Below are 19061 nucleotides of genomic sequence, written 5' to 3'. Positions count from 1 at the left end.
TATTTGGTGAATTCTTCGGAAAACTACTGTGAAAATAGAGAATTTGTTGAAGAAGTTGAAAATTACAGGGCTAGCAATAGAAGAGAAACAGGAAGGGGAGCAAGAAGCATTCCCTACCATAATGATGTCTCCACGTAAAGGGAATAAAAACCAGTGGGTAATTAACAGTATCTTGAATATTGATAAACGATTCTCCTCCACTCCCACACAATTTGCAGTCAATAAAAATGTTTCATTTTGGGGAAAGTGCTCATGAATTGGAGTCTTTGCCAAAACTATGTAAGATCTACTTCTTATCCACTTTTTCAAGAATGTGAGCACCAAGTATAAAAGTCGGTAATGTTTGAGGAAACAATAAACCTAATTTGTCTGCTCACAATTCACTCAGGAAAGCAGTAGCAGATTCCTTAGGAAAACAGATTGATTTTTCTTAATTCCAAAAATGTAATTTTGGATATGAATTATTTATTTCTATTATTATATGGATTGGGTTTCAGACATAGTAATAAATTTTATTTAAAAGGCATAACCACATCAATTATTTAGATAATTTAATTAAAAAATTTAGTATTAAAATCTTATTCTAATTACTTTAGAATAAGAATTTTGTGTTTATTTTTAGTATTTTTAGATTTGGTTGAAAATTACAAAGTAGATCTAAATTTTTGTTTCCTCTTCATTAGTGCTGTTTTACAATTGTGGAAGCTGTTGCGACTCAAGCAACTAAGCTCTTTGTATATACTTTCTATCTTAAAGATGCTGATATTCAGGTGTTATTTATATTTTAAAACTGATTATATGACTCTTAGATGAGTGATTTACTTAAGACTTCATAGTGGTCAGAAGGTTGAGATTAAAATTACTAATGTCAGTGATCATGATATAGGTTAACAACATCAAAATATCTGAGATAGCTGAGATTCTTTTCTTGCTTAGTATGTGCCTGACATATTTAATCTCCATCTAATGTTTAGTACTGCCTAAAAAGTTAGATACTATTATTATCCTCATTTTACAGATAAAAGAATTGGTTATAGAGGTTATGGATTTCAGACCCAGGTCTGCCGGGTTCTTGAGCTTGGATGGTTAACCACTCTAATATTTGGCTTCTCAGAATCAGTATTTCATGGTGGATCAACTTCATTAATACTATATCTAAAATCTAGGTCATATATTTTTAGAGGCTGAGGGCTGTATATTATAATTATGTTACTGCTATGCCTATCATAGTATCACATGCTAGTAAGTGCTTATAAACTTGGATGATGACATGTATAACATTGTCTTGAACTTACCTGGCATGCGTCCACTCCACCTTGAGATACTCCAGCACATAGCATTCCAGACAAGACGGCTCCATTGTAACTAGTTGGTGCATTACATACATTATGACTTATTATATTGACCCGTGCTTGCTCTAGATGTGCAACTGTAGGGCCTGTTAAGTATAAAACCAGAAAGAAAATGGACTTTAGGATATATAAATTAATGACTGTATAGTGAGTGGGGGGAGGAAGAATTGTACTCCAAACATTATCTCTTTCCAGCAAAGAAGGCTATTGAAGATGTACTAGGAGTTTCTTCTCAACAAAGATTTCCATAGTAGAGAAGGATAACCACTTTGCACAGATTGGTGTGTTTTGTTTTGTTTTGTTTTGCTTTAGCTTTATGATGCAGTGCCCCATAGACCTTAAAAGAGGGGAAAATATGCTTTCTTAAAGTTGACTAGTAGGAATTGAAATATCCACTGATTTTGAATTAGAAAATTATATATTAAGTGATCTTTAATCTACTAATAAAAGAGAAACCAGTCTGATTTTAAGGCTAAAGAATTGAATTTACTTTATACTGATGTTCCTTCAAAATGGCATTGCCATTTTTGTGATTGGCACATATTTTATCTACTACACCTAATTACTTTGGGCCATAAATACACGATGAAATATTTTCTAGGACAGTTAAGCCTTTGTTTTTTTCCTTGGGGAGACAATCTACAACATAGGTAGAAGCCTGTGAAAATTCTTAATACTATCCTTCTACTCCTTAGCTGATACTCTTATTCTCCCCTTGGCCATATTTGCTCTTTCATATCACTTTCACTTTCATTTTTATTTTATTCACTTAATAAATAATTCACTTAATAAACAATAGTTATGTACACACAGAGTTTCTTGCTCTAAAGGCAGGATTTATTTCGTCTCAGAATACCTTAAATGACTGTTAATACCTTAAAGGATGTTAAAACCCTTAGAGAATACCTATCCAAATCCCCTTTTAAAAATTTAAATTTTTCTTTATAGGGGAGCCATTTGGGTCCTATAAAGTCTCTGGATCATTGGAGAGCTCATGTTTCTTTAAAACTTTTTTCTACATTTCCCTATTACTATGTTTGAGAATTCCTGTAGTTTCTAGGGACATTGCTTTGCTTTGTTGAGGAAGCTCTAATTAGAGCACAGGATGACCAGACTATAAGATGGTTCTTTCCATACAACCTGCCCTTTAGGTGTTCCTTAATTAAAACAAATACGTAATAGCAAGTACCAGGAGATATTGCTATTTTTTTGTTTAAGTTTTCCTGTGATACTTACCACTATACTTTCGAGATCCCCATCCTGTTACATAAGCAGTAGATCCAGGTGGAATATTCTGGTTAGCCACTGGGAGACACACTGTATGGATATTTTTGTCAAAGGTGACTTCTCTATCAAGTCGTACAAGTGCAATATCATTTTCATGAGTGTCAGGTTCATAATTGTTATGGATTAAAATAGTTCTTACTCCTATTCTCTGTTTAGGAGATGTTGTGGAGATACCAAAGGTGGCAGTCCATCGTCGAGGATCAGAGTAGCTAAAAAAATAGGAAAACATGCTATTTGAATAAAGAACTTGTGCAAATTTCAAGTATTTGAATTTTGTGTTTGTCACTGCCCCCCTCCCGTCTCCTCCCCCCAACCATCTAGGAACTATTTGATCAACATTTCTTTGTGATCTATTTCTGCTACTCTTTACTGGCAAATTAAGTGATAATTTGTCTAAAGAGACAGAAATATTTCATAAAACATATCTTGGGGTGATGAACATCCTGGTATTTTTCTATTCCAATGAGGATATGCTGATAGTTCGATGATAACTCGTATAATACGAACTTTTTCTTTGAGTTCTCTCTTTTTTGCCTCCTTCTGTTCAAGGAACTAATAAAAAGTCTGAAAGAATGTTCTCTTTAGTTTTAACTTATTCCTTCCAACTTAATTTTTTCCTTTCCTTTAGCCAGAAGCTCCATTTAAATGGTAGTGATGATAAGAAGCTCCTAGTCCCTTTTTAATGGATGAATGTTTTTTCTGTACTAAATGTGATGCTTGTTGAAGATTTTGGTGTGTGTGTGTGTGTGTGTGTGTGTGTGTGTGTGTGTGTGTGTGTGTGTATGTGTGTATGAATACACAGAGAGAGTGAGTGCACCAGTATATATAAAAAAAAAGTGGGGCATTATCTTTGTGACCTAGGAATTGAGATTTTTTAGCCAAACTCCCAAAACACCAATCATATGGTTAAGAATGGGTGAATTTCATGAAATCAAAATTAAGTGTACCATATATAGAGAACAAACTAGGGGTTATCAGTAGAGAGAGGGAAGGAGGGAAGGGGAACTGAGGGATAGGAGGTTAGGAGCAACAAACTAGTATGTATTATGTATTATGTATAAAATAAATAAGCTACACAGATACATATAACACAGGGAATAAAGCCAATATTTTATAATAACTAGAAATGTAATATAACCTTTAAAAATTGTGAATTACTATACTGTACACCTGTAACTTATATAATATTATACATCAACTATACTTCAGTGAAAAAGTATGTAACATAAAAAAGAAAATCAATTAAAATACATAAAAACAAAAACAAAATTAAGTGTTTCACAGACATATTTACCAGATGAATGAGAAACCATGAGAAAATACTTGCAATGTTTAATATCTAAAATTTTTGTAGAATATACAGAAGTCTGTAAACTGGCAATAAATGGAGAGAAAAACCATTATAAAATGGGAAAAAATATTAATAGGCATTTCATGGAAGGAGAAGCCCAAATAGCTAGTAGATACATGAAAAGATACTCAAACTCACTAGTAAGTGGAGAAATGGAAATTATAACAATAATGAGCATCTAACATATTCATAAGAATGACAGAAATTTTAAAAGAAGATAATATTGTTGGTAGGGAAGAGAAGTTCAAATTCTTTTGCATTACATGTGAAGTTGTAAGCTTCTGGAAAGCATTCTAGTGTATTTAACAGACTACATGTGTATTTCTGGGTACATATATCAGAGAATTCTTAAAAGTTTATAGACAGGCACATATGAAGGGGTATATATGTGAGAGACATTGTATGTGTGCTGCTCTTTGTGGCAGTGGGAACTTGGAGCAACCTAGTTGGTGAAAGGATATGGTGGATGCAATGGTGGACCATATCAAAATTCCTAGCGTTGAGCAAAAACAATAAGGAACAATGTGAGATTTATACACTATGCTGCTTATATGAATTAAAGGCATACAGACACACAAACTATAGGTTTGCAGGTAATTGAATGTTTAAAGACATATGTCAAATATTAATGTGAGGCTTTTAGGGGCAGGGAAGGCAGTGGAAGTGGAATAACAGTATGGCAGGAGAAAAAAAATAAAATGAGAAAGGTCTTTTACAGACTGATGTATAGATTGTATTCAGGAGATAATTTTATGAGGTACAGTACCTTGCAAAAGAGTGAATGCTAGTTAAAGATTCTAAAGAAAAAATATTTGACAACAAGCAAATAGATGAGTTTTTTACATTAAACTTCTTTTTATGCTTCTTTTGCTCAGAAGTGCAAATTTAGAGTGAAGATTCTAAAAGACACTCCTCTACCTTCCCTGCCTGCCTCCCTCCCTTCCTTTCCTTTCCTTTCTTTCAACAAATGAGTAAGAGCTTAGTTTTGAAACTAGTTGCTATTGGCAGTGTTATTTAGGGCAAGTTACTTAATATCTCTAATTCTCGGTTTATTTATGCATGAAATGTGACTGATTGATACCCTCTCACATGAGGGTAAGTATTAATTGAGACAAGTAAGGTATGCCAAGCACAGTATTTGGCACAGGGGTAAGTACTCAATGAAGGTAACTATTGTTGTCATTAATTATAGTTCAACAAGTTCAACTAAGTGCTTTGTATAAGGAATAGTATGAGTGTCTGGGAGTAAAACTATAAATATGGTCTCTGCCCTTGAGCAGTTCTACACACTAGTGGAGAAGACTGGCAGAGGGGCAGAAATCCCAGGGACTACTGTTAAAGATAGATAAGCAAATTTCTGTAGGAATAACATAGGGGAGGGAAGGAATAACATCAGGGAATACTTCATAGAGGAGGTGACAATTCAAGAATCCTCTCTGAGGGCCTCGTCACTTCTGTGTACCTTGACGTAAGTCTGGCCATGCCCCAGACAGTCTCATTAAGTGGGTTCTCTGATGATCAGGTCTGTAGGGAGGGTGCCAATACAGCAGTCATGTAGTTTGTCAGCTGTCATGGATCAATCATGGTAATGAACAGAAGAATTGGAGGAAGCAAAATTTAAAGATATTCCAAGTCTTTAAAATCATGGATTCCTTTGGTTACCATTGAGGATATTTATAGCTGCATCTTTCATTATAACTTTGGTGGTTGGATCTGAATAGGGCTTAGAATGCTGTTTCTATTACATCCTTGATTATGCTAAGCTCTTGCTAAGACCAGGTATTTGAATTTGTGGTTTCCACATTCAGCGGTGATTGAAATCAATTGGTGCCATTCCTGTTCTTTGGCCTTTCAGGTGGCAATGAAGATTGATATGTTCCTATTAATTTCCTTTCTTGTGTTATCTGGGACACAGCAATAAGTATGACCATCTAAATCAGAATTTGATAGCTCTGATAGCAGAAGTTTCCAATATCAGAAATTTCAGGTTTATTCACTGTGTAAAAAATATGAAGTTATAAGATAACCATAAGAAAAATTCAGAATAATTTGGGGTTTCCTAAAACTTTTGTTCAGAAATTGTGCACTAGTCAACCTTTACTTCCTCTTAATTTAACAATTTTGTAACAGGCATGCTATTATGAGGCAGTACTTTCAGTTCTGCAAAGGACTTCTTAGAAATAGTAAAGATTTTACAGAATTCCCATAAAAGATTTGGTAGAGATATTTTAGAGAGAAGGAGCAGATTGAGCAAATGCTCTTCAGTGCAGAAATGTAAGCAGAGTCCAGGAGAAGAAAATAACGCAATCTGAGGAGAGCTCAGGGTTCAAGCTTTGAGGAATAAGTTTTGATTGACTTGATTGTTCAGATCTTGCTCATAGTAGATACTCAATTTTTTTAGAAGTTGAAAGAATAAATTGATGCCATAGGGCAATCTGAGATCAGCCATCAGCCTGCTGATTAGTTTACATGACAAAATGAGCAAATTTTCTGCAACAATATAGTTTGCTTATATTTAACATGTTTATATTAATGTATTTAATCGTATCAGTAACAGTAAGACATAGATAATAGTATGTCCCTAATTTGCCCCTAATTTGAAGAACAAAAAAGGGTTATAGAGATTCAGTAGATTTCCTAAGCTAGGCTTTGGATTAAACATTCTGACATATAAATCTTTGTTCTTTACCATGATGATATACCATTACCTAAAACAGAAATAGGAATACAAATTAGCAAGCTGAAGGAGAATATAATTTCTATCATGAATAGGAAGGTAAGATTTATTATTTTTCTTGTATTATATTATTTCTGAATCAATTTGAACATATTCAGTTCTGGGGTGTGGGTAGAGCCCTCATGTATGTGTCTCACCTGGTTGTTCCCAGATGGGTAGGTTAACTGTGGCCTTACCTTCTGAAGCAGTGAGCTGCTGTCAGTATCCACGTGCTACTGATCAAGACACCTCCGCAGTGGTGAAGATTATTCCACTGTAGACTGACTTGCCATGGCCAGTCTCCTTCCTCAGCCTGAGTGCCTCCTATGATTCTCTCCTCAGACAATGTTATTAGGTCTGGACGGGCCCCACATTCTAATGGGAAAAGGGAATTAATGAGCTGGGAAGATATGATTCTAATATTTGGGAGATGTTGTAAGAGTTTCTCCATCATTTATGCCTTTTATGTATTTTTTCCCTTGACATGCTAGGCTTTCCAAGTGCTTGATCAATGTGTTATATTTTTAGAGTACTTATGTGACTGTTGTCTGTGGACTTACACTTTAGAGAACATTTCTGAACTTAATTGGCATGGAGGTTTCAAATTCTGGAGTAGCTTCAGAATTCTCTGGAATTCTTCAGGAGTAGGGGTTAAGATAGGTCAGTGCTGGAGGTACCAGCTCAGGCCATAGGTACTCTGGGAAATTTCCATCTCTTAGTAGCCTTGCTACTCAAAGTGTGGTCTGTGGCCCTGCAGCATGGGCATCCCCTAGGAGCTTGTTAGAAATGTTGGTTCTTTCTGGAAACAACCTGTCTGTCAGTAGATGAATGAATCAAGAAAATGTGGTATACGTACATACACAGAGAGACACACATACACACAGGAATGTTATTCAGCCTTAAAATAGAAGAAACTCCTCTCACTTGCAACAACATGGATGAACCTGTAGGGTATTATGCTAAGGGAATTAGCCAGACAAAGTCAAATACTGCATGGTATCATTTATACGTGGAATTTTTTTTAAAAGAGTCGAATGTCTAGAAACAGTAGAAAGTAGTTGCCAGGGAGCAGAGGAAGTAGAGAGTTTGGTAAAAGGGTGTAAACTCTCAGCTATGAGATGAATAAGGTCTGCGAATCTGATGTATAACATATTGACTATGGTTGATGGCACTGTATTATATAATTGAAATATATAATTGAAATTTGCCAAGAGAGTAGAACTTAAATGTTCTCACACAAAAAAAAGGGAGGGCAGTGATAAATATGGGAGGTGACCGACATGCTAATTAGCTGGATGAGGTGAATCTTTTCATAATGTATACATGTATCAAGTCATGACATTGTACACTTTAAATATCTTACAATTTTATTTGTCAGTCATACCACAGTAACAAAAGAAATGTTGACTCAGACCCACATCAGGGAACAAATCAAAAGTTGTACTTTATTCTCCAACTTTTATGGAATAATTGACGAATACAATTGTACATATTTAAAGTATACAATATGGTGATTTGACATACATATACATTGTAGAATGATTACCAAGATCAAGATAATTAACAGTTATCACCTCACATAGTTAACTCTTCTGTGTGTGTGGGTATGTGGTGAGAATGCTTGAGATCTACTCTCAGCAACTTTCATGTATACAACACCGTATTACTAACTATAGTCACCAAGATGTACATTAGATTCTCAGAACTTGTTAGAAGCTGCATTTTAACAAGTGATTCATGTGCACAATGAAGTTGGAGGAAAAATCCTCTCATCAAGAATACTCTGTAGAGGTAATGTAGTTCATTATGGAGGGTCCAGTCCACCTCCATAACTGACTCTATTACTAAATATGCCCTGGAAAAGGAGTTTCTTTAGGTCCACAGAATATTCTCTAGGGTGACAGGGGTTCTAAGGATCTAGATGAGGTTTATTTAAACATCTTAAGAGAGCCCATGACACTCCAATGGCCAGAGCTGAAATGGGTGGGAGTGGGCTGATCACTCAACTCCTCTCAACTCCCATTTGCATGATTTGTGTCCTCTTGTTTAGTCCATTACTAAGAAATTAGAGGTAAATTGCCACCAATAATTTCTATTGCTGGAGTAGCTCTAAAGTAGTGACATTGCTTCAGAAAGACAACCATCCAAAGGCATTTTTTCTAACAGATCTCATAGATAGAGGACTAGACTTCATTAAGAATATACATGTACTTCCAATAAGAATATAGGTTCCTTTGCTGAATCCTTCAACCAAATTCTCAATTAAATTATTTAAGCACATTTTAATTAAAAAGAAGCATTAATTCAATATATAATGAAGTTGGGAAACACCCATAGAGGAAGCATTAACTTCCAAAATCACTTAAGTATCTGAGATAGGCCAGCTATCAATGTATATTGAACTAATTTATAACTACATTTTATTGGCCAGAGAGGTAAACTGCTGTTTTCTAAAGATTATATTTCTGCTATCCCAGCCTGAGAGTATGCAGAATGACACTGGAAAATAGTGACTTTTCCTTTATGTAATAAATATAAAACTGATAATGCTTTTTTGTTATTTTTTATTATACTTTATGCTTAACCCAATCCACAATAAAGCAAGCTATTCTGGTTAGGAGAAACCATATATATGGTGCCACTAAACATAACTTACAAGTCTACTGAAATGCTACCGTAGAACCAGGGCAGGAAAAATTTCCCAAAGCTGCCAAGAAAACTTTAATGAGATCAAACTTGATACAGTGTGGGTGGAATAGCACTTCTACTTCCTTCTTCTAAAAGGAGGCGAAAGCTAAACATCATTCCTAGGCCAACAGAATCAACAAAGTCTTAATCTCAACAAGAACCCACATGAGTGAACTAACAATAAAGATACCACTGTGATAGACACTGCCTTGGCAAAGAGTACAAATCATCTGAACATTTAATCTTTTTATCTTCGTAAACCATATCTACAAAGTAATTTAAAAGCTTACCTTGAGTGAGAATGTTTACTGCATCCTGGTCAGTTATTGCTGTTGTTTTAAAAAAAAAAAAGGAGTACGATCAAAACAAAAAGGACTGTGTATCATTTTATCTTAATTTCTTAAAGAGTAGTCCTCAGTAGTCCCATATAGACTCCTAGGCTCTATCCCAGACCTGCTGAAAGAATCTCTAAGTCATAAGCCCTAGAAATAAGTGTTTATAATCTTCCTCCAATTTATTGTTACGGAGGTTGAAGTTTATGCTTTCATTTCTCATCAAACTCTTAAAAGATACTTTAAAGTTACTGAAAAGCCCTCCACTGGAATTTGACACAACATTGTAAAATGACTATAACTCAATAAAAAAAGTTAAAAAAAAAAAAGCTATCCATGCTTTCAAGTCTCTCAGTTTACTTGGAAAAGCAGAAATATAAGCAAAGTCATTGAGATACGATGTAATAAATGCTATAAGATAACTTTTCACTTATTTTACTATGTATGTATGTCCACATAGCTGTATCTGTATTATTCTACTGGTATTATTCATAGTACTGTAGGTATAACAGTGAGCAAAATACGAGGGGTCTGCCCTTACATACTCTACAGATAGAAATTAATATAGGAATCATTCAAATAAATTTAAGTGCAAAGTAGAGAGGAGAAGAGAGAGGGTCACTAATGCTATCTTATTCACAGAAGTTATCACAGTGAAAATAACATTTAAGCTGTATTTTGAAGACCTAAGAGGAATTTTTCAGGCAGACAAGAAGCGAAAAGGCATTCCATGTGGAAGGCATAGTGGGCACAAATGCATGAAAGTGTAAGATGTTTGTGGAGCAGTAAAGTCAGGAGAGCGAATACAATTGTTGTGTGTAGGGAAGTGGTGGGAGAACACAGAAAGGAAAATATGTTAGTACTGGATAGTAAAGGTCCATCTACTAAAGTTTAAGATCAGCTTATGGAAGAACAATTTTCTTTGCATGTCCAACAGCCATCTGAAACTCAGTGTCGCCAAATTTTATCCCAAATTTGCTACTTTTATTTCCTCCTTTAGTAAATGACATCACTTCCACCAATAGCTAGAAGTCTGAAATGGCCTCTTAACTCCTCCTTTCTCATCATTTCCACATCTACTTGGTTTCTAAATTTTGTACCTTCTAGCTTCTAACTATCCATTGAATTAGCCCCATCTTCCCATCCCTTTGGCTACCACTTTTGTTCATGCTTTCATCATTTGACACCTATACTATTATAATGACCTTCAAACTGGGTTTCCTGCCTCCACTTTTTACTTTTCAATGCATCCACCTCTGCTTTATCAGACTGACATTTCCAAAAATGTAGATACCAGATTATATCCTTCTCTGCTTGAAATCTTTTAATGAGAAATCAGCTTCTTATTTCCTATAAGGTAAATCTAAACCTCTCAGAAAGGTTTTCATGCCCTCTAAAATCAATTTATGCAAACTTACTTGCTGCCAGAAGTTTCACAGTGTTTGAGTATCACATCTGCTTTGTAAGTCTTAAAGGAACCAAAACATCCTTTTAGAGACATGGAATAAAAAGAGCTGACCATTCCTTCTCATTCTTTGAACAAAGGAGACTTTAGTTCAGTACTGACTCCCCTTCATGCTGACTGTATGACACTGGGCAATTATCTGTCTTTTTTGAGTGGGCACAATGAGAGGATCTATAATACGTGGTTCTTTTAAGAATTAAACAGACTGTAATACATGAGCATCATCCAGTCAGGAAGGACCCATGGAGCTGGAACGGTGTCTTGGAAGTCCTTGCTGTGCTAAGCATTAACTCTGTAGTTGTAGGGGGAGGAGCTGGGAGTACAGGGTAGGGATGGGAGAATTTGGAGGAGCTGGGGATGCAACTTTGTGGGCCTGGTGCAGTGATTGTTTACCAACAGGTAGGAAAGCATTTCAGAATTTTAACAACTTGTAAAGCTGTAATAGATACATGCTAATTGAATACCAGCTCAGTGTGGGAGCCACAAAATCCATTAATCTTGTGCTTATTGTGAAGCAATCATAGTCTGTTAGGCAACCAGTACATGACACAGTTGGAGGAGTGTCCTTAAATTCTATTAAGTAATTCCTTTTTAAAAGTTATATAATAAATATTAGTGGAGTACCTATCATGTGGTAATACTGGGAAGGAGAAGGACAAAAGGATGAACAAGGCAGACTGGTTCTTGCCTTTAGAAAACTTAGAGTAGAATGAAAATGATAAAAATCTGAAGTAATTTTGTAGTTTCAATTGTGGTAAGTGCTGTGAAGGAAAATGGAGGAGTCTATGACAGAGGTATACAAATTAGTAATGGAAGTTAGAAAAGGCTTACATTAGAAAGAAATGATTCAGATGAGACTTGACAGATGCAAAGGGGTGATCTAGGGAGTGTTATATGAAACTGGAACAATGTATGTAAAAGCCCTGAGGCAGGAAAGAATCTTGGCAGGTGGAGAAAGTGAAGGTGTCGCCAGAGAATTGTGAAAGAAGAAGAGAATGATGTAATAAATGGCTGGAGGGGTAAATATGAGCCAGATTATACAGTACTTTAGATGAGATGACCATATTATTTATTGTCCAAACCAGGACAGGTAAAGGGCAATTGATGTGAACCAGAACTGCCCTAGGCAAACCAAGAAACATGGCATTCTGCTTATAGGTGGCATTTTTGCTTTGTTTTTGTTTTTGTTTTGTTTTTTGGGAAGCATGGGAGGCTTTTAAGCCAGATTGTATTTATATTTTAAAATATTTCCTTAATCAATATGTGGACAATACATTGGAAAAGGCCAACAAAGCATAGGCAAGTAGCATGGAGGCTAGTGCAGTAGTTCATGCAAGAAATGAATGTTGGCTTGGGCCAATTTTGACAGCAATAGGAATGCAAAACAATGGAAATAGATTCCATTCCAGGCAGAAGTAGAGAGGATTTTCAGAGAGGAGATTGGGGTATTTTAAAATATTCTAATTTCTTTCTTTATTTCATAAGTATTTGCTAGACACCTTCCAATTGCATGCTCTGTTCTGAGTGAGGTGGATCCTTAATTAAATTGTCCTCTGACCTTGAGCAGCTATTTAACACTCTTACAACATACCTACATACTGAACATCTGACAACATCCCCGTGATCAGAGGAAAAATAATAAAGAATTTTTAGCAAATTAAACTTCCTATTTGAATGCTAAATGATTCTTTAAACTTTAGAATGTTTTATATTAGAGAGCTGTATATTATATCTAGGTTTATAGTAAGTTGCTTTCATAAAGTTTAATTCAAAGAAAAAAGTCATTTTCTCATTCAATTAAAACATGAATTAGAACTGGTAAAGGGATATACTGAAATGAAATAGTGTGTTAAAAAATTATACTTACATGTTATCTCAGTTGAAGGGTTTATTGCCAGGCTTCCAGAGTTATTCAGTATTTGCTGTAAAACAGACTCAATTCTACTTTTCATTGATGCTCCATTGTTTTTTCTGGTGAATTTAAATTTCATGACAATGTCTGCTATCACATCACTACCACTTTGCCTGAAAAACCATATTTTTAGAAATGTCAATTATGATAATTTTCTGCTATTCTCTTTATGTATTTTTATTGATAAGCATTAAAAAATTTACTTGAGATATTTAACTTTAGGACAGATTCACATAACAATGTTTGCATATGTAATGATATATCACAATGCTATCCCACAAATACTTGATTTCAATGCATAGTACACTGTACCACCATTCAGAACAGTTTCCTTTGAAGTCTGAATGTCAGACTTTGAATGCCAGCTCCGGCTCTGCCATTTACTGTTGGACTTTGAGTAAGTGTTTTTTTTTTCTTAAATCTTTCCATATCTGTCTCTTTACATTAAAATGGGTTGTTATGAAGATTATTTGAGAGAAAATAGCTTTCAACTTAGAATTTTATATCCACACTAAAGCATTATTCAAGAATAAGGCTAAAATAAGGACATTTATCACATCAAAGCAAAATTAGAAAATATAGTTTATTATTCATGTACTCTTGTGAAAGAATTTATAAAGGATGTACTTCAGTAAGAAGGAAATTGAACCCAGAAGGAGGGTATTAGGTACAAGGAGAAATAGGAAACAAAGAAAATGGTAAACTGGTAATCCAAAAAGACGTTGACAGTATAATTATAATGACTTATTTGCAGGCATTACAAATAAGGTGGAATTGAAATATCAATAATACACGAATGTATTCATGTATTATTGAATGAATAAGAGTCCCAAGTTCCCTGTATTATTTGGAAGAGGGTAGTGGATTAAACAAACTTTCCTTGTTTAAATTTTCAAGAGTAATCACTAAAATAAAATAAACGGAATGTAGAACTTCTAAATTAGTAAAAGGAAAAAAGAAAATGAAGAAAATGCAATCACATGAGAGAAGGCAAGACAGTAGAAGAAAGCAATAGAAAAAGCAGGGTAGAGAACACAAGAGAATATAGAAAAAATAAATCCAAATGTAACAGTCATCAGAATAAGTGGAAACTGTCTAAACTCTCTAGTTAAAGGCAAAGATCATCAGAATGCATTGGAAAATATAATCTATCTGTCTTCCTGTTTTAGGAGAAATAGCTAACCTGTAAGGATATATGAATGTTAAAAATGATGGAAAGATATATTGGAAAAAAAACACAAGAAAGTCAATGTAGCATAATAATATCAGACATTAGAGATTATAAAATTGAAAAACATTAATTAGGAATGAAAAGGATTAATACCTTGATAAAAGAAATAATTCATGAGGCAGATATAACGATTCTAAACATATAGGCACTTGATAATATGTGCTCAAAGTGTACTGAACAAGGAGAAATAGACAAATCCATAGTAGTAGGTTTTATTTGAATGACATAGGAATTAAGCTTAATGGAAATGAACAGAATTCCTATTATTGTCTAATAGGAACCCAGAAACAGACTCATAAGACATATGTAAACAGTGTATCATAGAAGCGTCATTGCTAATCTAAAGGAAAATAACTCATATGTAAAGTATTAAATCTCTGCCTGGTACCACACACAAACAAAGTACTTGAATATGAACCAGCAACAATTTAAAATTTACAGATTTATGGAAGAATGTCTTTATATACACAAGGAGAAAGGATTTCTTAAATAAGACATTTTGCAACTGATTTTCTACAGCAAAAGATGCCATAAACAAAGTGTAAAGATATACTGTAGTCAGAGAGAATATATTTGCAACTCAAAGCAACAAATATTTGGTACCTACTATTAACACAGAACTCCAAATCAATGAGAAAAAGACAAATAATGAAAAGAAAAACCAGAAAAGATACGAATATGCAGTTCAGAGAAGAGGGATGTTTAGTGAATGATAAACACATAAATAGATGTTCAGACAGGACTGTTTTACTCCTAATTTATTTGCTTTTCATAACAACTCTATCAAAGAGTCATGTCCGGTCCTCTTGGGAACTGTGAATAACAAAATGTCTTCTCAGAAGTCATCATCTCCTGATTTGTTGGCTTTACTGTACCTCAAATTTTCTATTAACGCAGTATATTTTAAAACAGAAGGGGAAGGGGGAGAAAGTAGTGTGTGTGTATGTGTATTTCAGGCAGAGAAAATAGTTCATATATGACGATCTTGAGGTTAGAGAGAGTGTTGAGAGTGAAGAAACTGAAAGCAGTCTAGTGGGACTGGTGAGTAAAGAACAAAGTGGAAAGTGGTAAAAGACTAGCTCAGAAATAGAGATGGTAGGAGAAAATGCAATATAGGGAGGTTTAGTAAAGTTTTGTTTTATATATATATTCTCAAGGAAACATATATATATATATGTATGAAGAATACATGTATCTTTGATGCATATATATTATACATATACACATAATTCTTATTTATATATGGTATTTGATATATCGTAAGGGTAAGGAGTGACCATTAGAAGAATTTTAACTAAGCGAATAATATGTTTAGCTTCTTGTTTCAAAAACTCTTTCTTTCTGCTGTAGAATGTGGAGTGGAGCAAGATTGGAGGAAAGAAAACTCATCAGGAGGCTGTGGGTAGTCCAGGAGAGAGATGGTTGAGGTTACTGTGTTAGAAGTTATGGCTCTTAGACATATGTAAGAAATAGAATTGTGGAGATTAGATGATTGGATGTGTAGGTTGAAAGGGAGGCAGGAATTAAAGATAACTTTTATATTTCTTGCTTGAGTAACTATTTGAAGGTGACACCATTAACAGAGGCAGGCAACACTAGAAGAGTAACATATTTGGTCGGAGAGAGATGCTAGGTTCAGGTCTGGACATATGAAAGTTGAATGGTCTGCAAGATATCCATATAATGATATCAAGTACATAGCTGTGTATATTCGTGTCTAGAGATGAGAAAAGTAGACTGGCCTGAAGATGCAACTTTGAGAATATTAGCATATAGGCAGCAGTGAAGCCCCTGAAAGCAGTAAGTGGGAAGTAAACAAAAAGAGAAAAATGCAGATGGCGCATTCAGTTCTACCACTATTGTGAACTGGTGACTGGAACAGAGACTTTACCACGAAAGTGCTAAGATGAATCTGCACGGAACTGACTGAAATACATTTTGGAAAATACTCTTCCCATGTATTCTTCTTACTCCTTGAATTCCTCAGCATATCTTATCTGACCAGAGCTCTATACTTCTGGGTACTTAAGTAGTGACTCTACTGAGAAAAAGAAAAATTAATTTTCTTGTGTAGTTAGTGTTTGAGAAAGAATTAGTATAACTTATCTCTCTTCTGAAGAACTTTTGTATGTTACTTGATGGATTGAGCAATGTGGACATTTGGGGCATTAGTGGTAGGGTCCATAAGAGTAGCTGTTTTAGTTGGGAGAGCTATCACATCACATCACAAGGATAGGTCCATATTCAGCTAAAGTAGGAACAGCAAATAACTAGCATGTATACTGCAACTTCCCCTATTATTAATTCATGACAGACATGTCTGGATTTGGCCACAGCACCCTTTATATTAATAGTATTCCAGGCAGACAAAAACCAAAAAGCTGCTTTTGATGTTGGCTTAGTGGTCTGATCTTGGATGAGCATGCCCAGGACATTGCACTGCACATCTCTTGGGGCATTGTTTACATGGACTGCATTGTGAACAGTATCTCCAGTATTTATATAATATAATAGCCCTGTTACTGTACCTTCACCCAACCATCTCTCTACCCTTTCCTCCTTTTCCTGCCAAGAACTGAAGTAATGTGTTTATTTACATTAGTAGGTATATAGACCATATGTGGCATGTTTTGTTTTTGTTTTGGCATTGTTTAAAGCTGCCCATGATACTATTTTCATGATACTGCAACACATTGTGTGAACATCTCATTCACTCTCCATGCTGTGAACAAAGTCAAACGCACCAAATTGTATCTATGCTTATATATGTTTGGATGTAGTTTTACTCACCTCAGTTTGGCAACATGAGCTCTGACGAACTGATTTCTTAAATTTGACTCTCTGAATGTTTTAGAAATCTGTAGAAAGAAAGGAAAAAACCTCTCTAATTACAGTCTTTCTCTCCTTCCTCTTTCTACCCTAACTTGCAACATAGAACTGTATTAATGAGGAACAGAGACTAAAGTTTTGAGTTCAGTTCTGTTTAGTTCAGTTCCATCTCAGAACACATGGGATCGATTAAGTCAGGTTATGTAGACTTCTTATGCAGTGCCTGTTTCTTCATTTATTACACAAAGATAGTAATGGACAAGATACTCTTCACTAGAAGCCATTCTAAGCATAGCAGATGTTTTACTCAATGAGAGCCCATGTTATGTGATTTGTTGGCTGTTCCCAAGGTGGGTTGGGCCAACACTAGGGGAGTCCACTGATGCAGTGTGTGATCCTGCAACAACTGTTCTTAAATGGGTAAAACTAGATTAAAATGAGCAGCAATGGAGAGCTTTATGAAAAAAGAAGAGGAGTAATCTTGATCTTTTTCTTGTTTCTGATTAATGCCTAAGCAAGCATCATAGGTTATTTTTAGCATCAATTGGTATTTTTTGAATTAACCTTAACTTTCCCATTTTATTATTGCTCAGTGCCAGCAAGGACGGTCTTCTTGAGGTATAACATTTAGCTTCACAGTGAACTAGCAGTTGTTCTGTGACTGGAATAGTTACCCCCAAGATGTGGGTGAGATGTACTGAGCTTTCATAATGGGGAGTAGATTCCATTGGCTTGTACTGTGAGATTGTACCAGGTGGAGGTGAACATGAAAAGGTGAAGATGGGGAAATTAAGTTGCATGCTGAATATTATATTAAGCCAGGATTTGAAGCCAACTGGTCTTGAGATTGTAAAGTTTATGCAATGTCTATTGCATCATGTTATATCTTATTTTTTCAATATCTGTTCCGTTAAGCTGATATCGCACCAACCAGTTGTTAGACAAAATGATAAAATTTTTTCTTTCTAGAGGCTTTAAACATTTTTAAGAATTATGAGGCTATTAGTTTTAGCAAAATAATTTATATTTCTTTTTTAAAAATTCAAGAAATATTAGTATTAAGAAGAAAGCAAAAAGTCACTCAAAATTTTATGATCTAAATCTACAGAATTATAGAATCAGTCATTTGGTGAGCTATATTCTAGTTAACTATGTAGAAGGGTGGATTTTAATGTTTACTACCGTGGTATATTGTAGGAGGTATTTTGATAAACTGATCTAGCTTTAATTTTACTTGACTGTAACAGAAGTAAAAGGAACTGAACCTAAAACTTAAGGAATTGCTAAAATTTGGGTAAACATTTCTTGTAATTATATTTTAATTCATGATCTGGTATTGCACTGACACAAGCTAGACTGGACCAAAGTGCTAAAAATCCACTTTAATTGTTACATTTTTGTTATGTGGAAAATATTGTGAGGACTAAGATAATAAGCCTAAGAAAAGCAAGTTAATTAATTGATTGATATCCATATATAGGGATAAAAGAAGAAGGCTATGGATAAGATCCCATATTTCACAGAGTGGGTGAAAATTCTAAACTCTTTCAGAGGAACTTGACAAACACTTGGTAGAAAATCAGTGAACAGTTGCTTGAAGAGGAAGCCAATAGTATAGTGGAAAGGGCAGTAGACAGGACACAGAGGTAAGTTAGTTTGTTATGAGAACTTGAATGAATCTTGTAACCTTTCTTCCTCTCGATTTCTTCAGAAGTGATCTGTACATAGTTGGCTACTGCAGCTCTCAGAGGCTACACATCTGCTTTCTTAACCTGCAACCTTTTGGCCTTTTCCCTCCCTTCAAAATTAGTACTTGTTTAATGGGTCAGATGAGTTTACTTTCACACTTCTTTGATTTTGTAACCTGTACTATTGACCCTTTTATTACAAGGGACAAA

The 19061-nt window shown here is 34.8% G+C and overlaps 1 protein-coding gene across 2 annotated transcripts in view; it reads right to left on the bottom strand.

The window, feature by feature from the left end:
* The window catches only part of LOC102508775 (transmembrane serine protease 11D), a 47242-nt gene that overhangs the window by 2614 nt on the left and 25567 nt on the right, over positions 1 to 19061 (bottom strand). For both annotated transcript variants that reach the window (XM_032459170.1, XM_032459161.1), the window contains 6 exons: positions 17125 to 17192; positions 13059 to 13216; positions 9685 to 9723; positions 6904 to 7081; positions 2589 to 2848; positions 1296 to 1438 (listed from right to left, as the gene is read on the bottom strand). In XM_032459170.1, coding sequence (XP_032315061.1) covers positions 1296 to 1438; positions 2589 to 2848; positions 6904 to 7081; positions 9685 to 9723; positions 13059 to 13216; positions 17125 to 17192 — 846 coding nt within the window. The remainder of the gene's footprint in view (positions 1 to 1295; positions 1439 to 2588; positions 2849 to 6903; positions 7082 to 9684; positions 9724 to 13058; positions 13217 to 17124; positions 17193 to 19061) is intronic.

The sequence above is a fragment of the Camelus ferus genome, chromosome 2 (genome assembly GCF_009834535.1).
Source record: "Camelus ferus isolate YT-003-E chromosome 2, BCGSAC_Cfer_1.0, whole genome shotgun sequence".
Classification (NCBI taxonomy): Eukaryota; Metazoa; Chordata; class Mammalia; order Artiodactyla; family Camelidae; genus Camelus; species Camelus ferus.
Note: the sequence above shows the minus strand (reverse complement) of the source record. Positions and strands in the feature narration are given on the sequence as shown.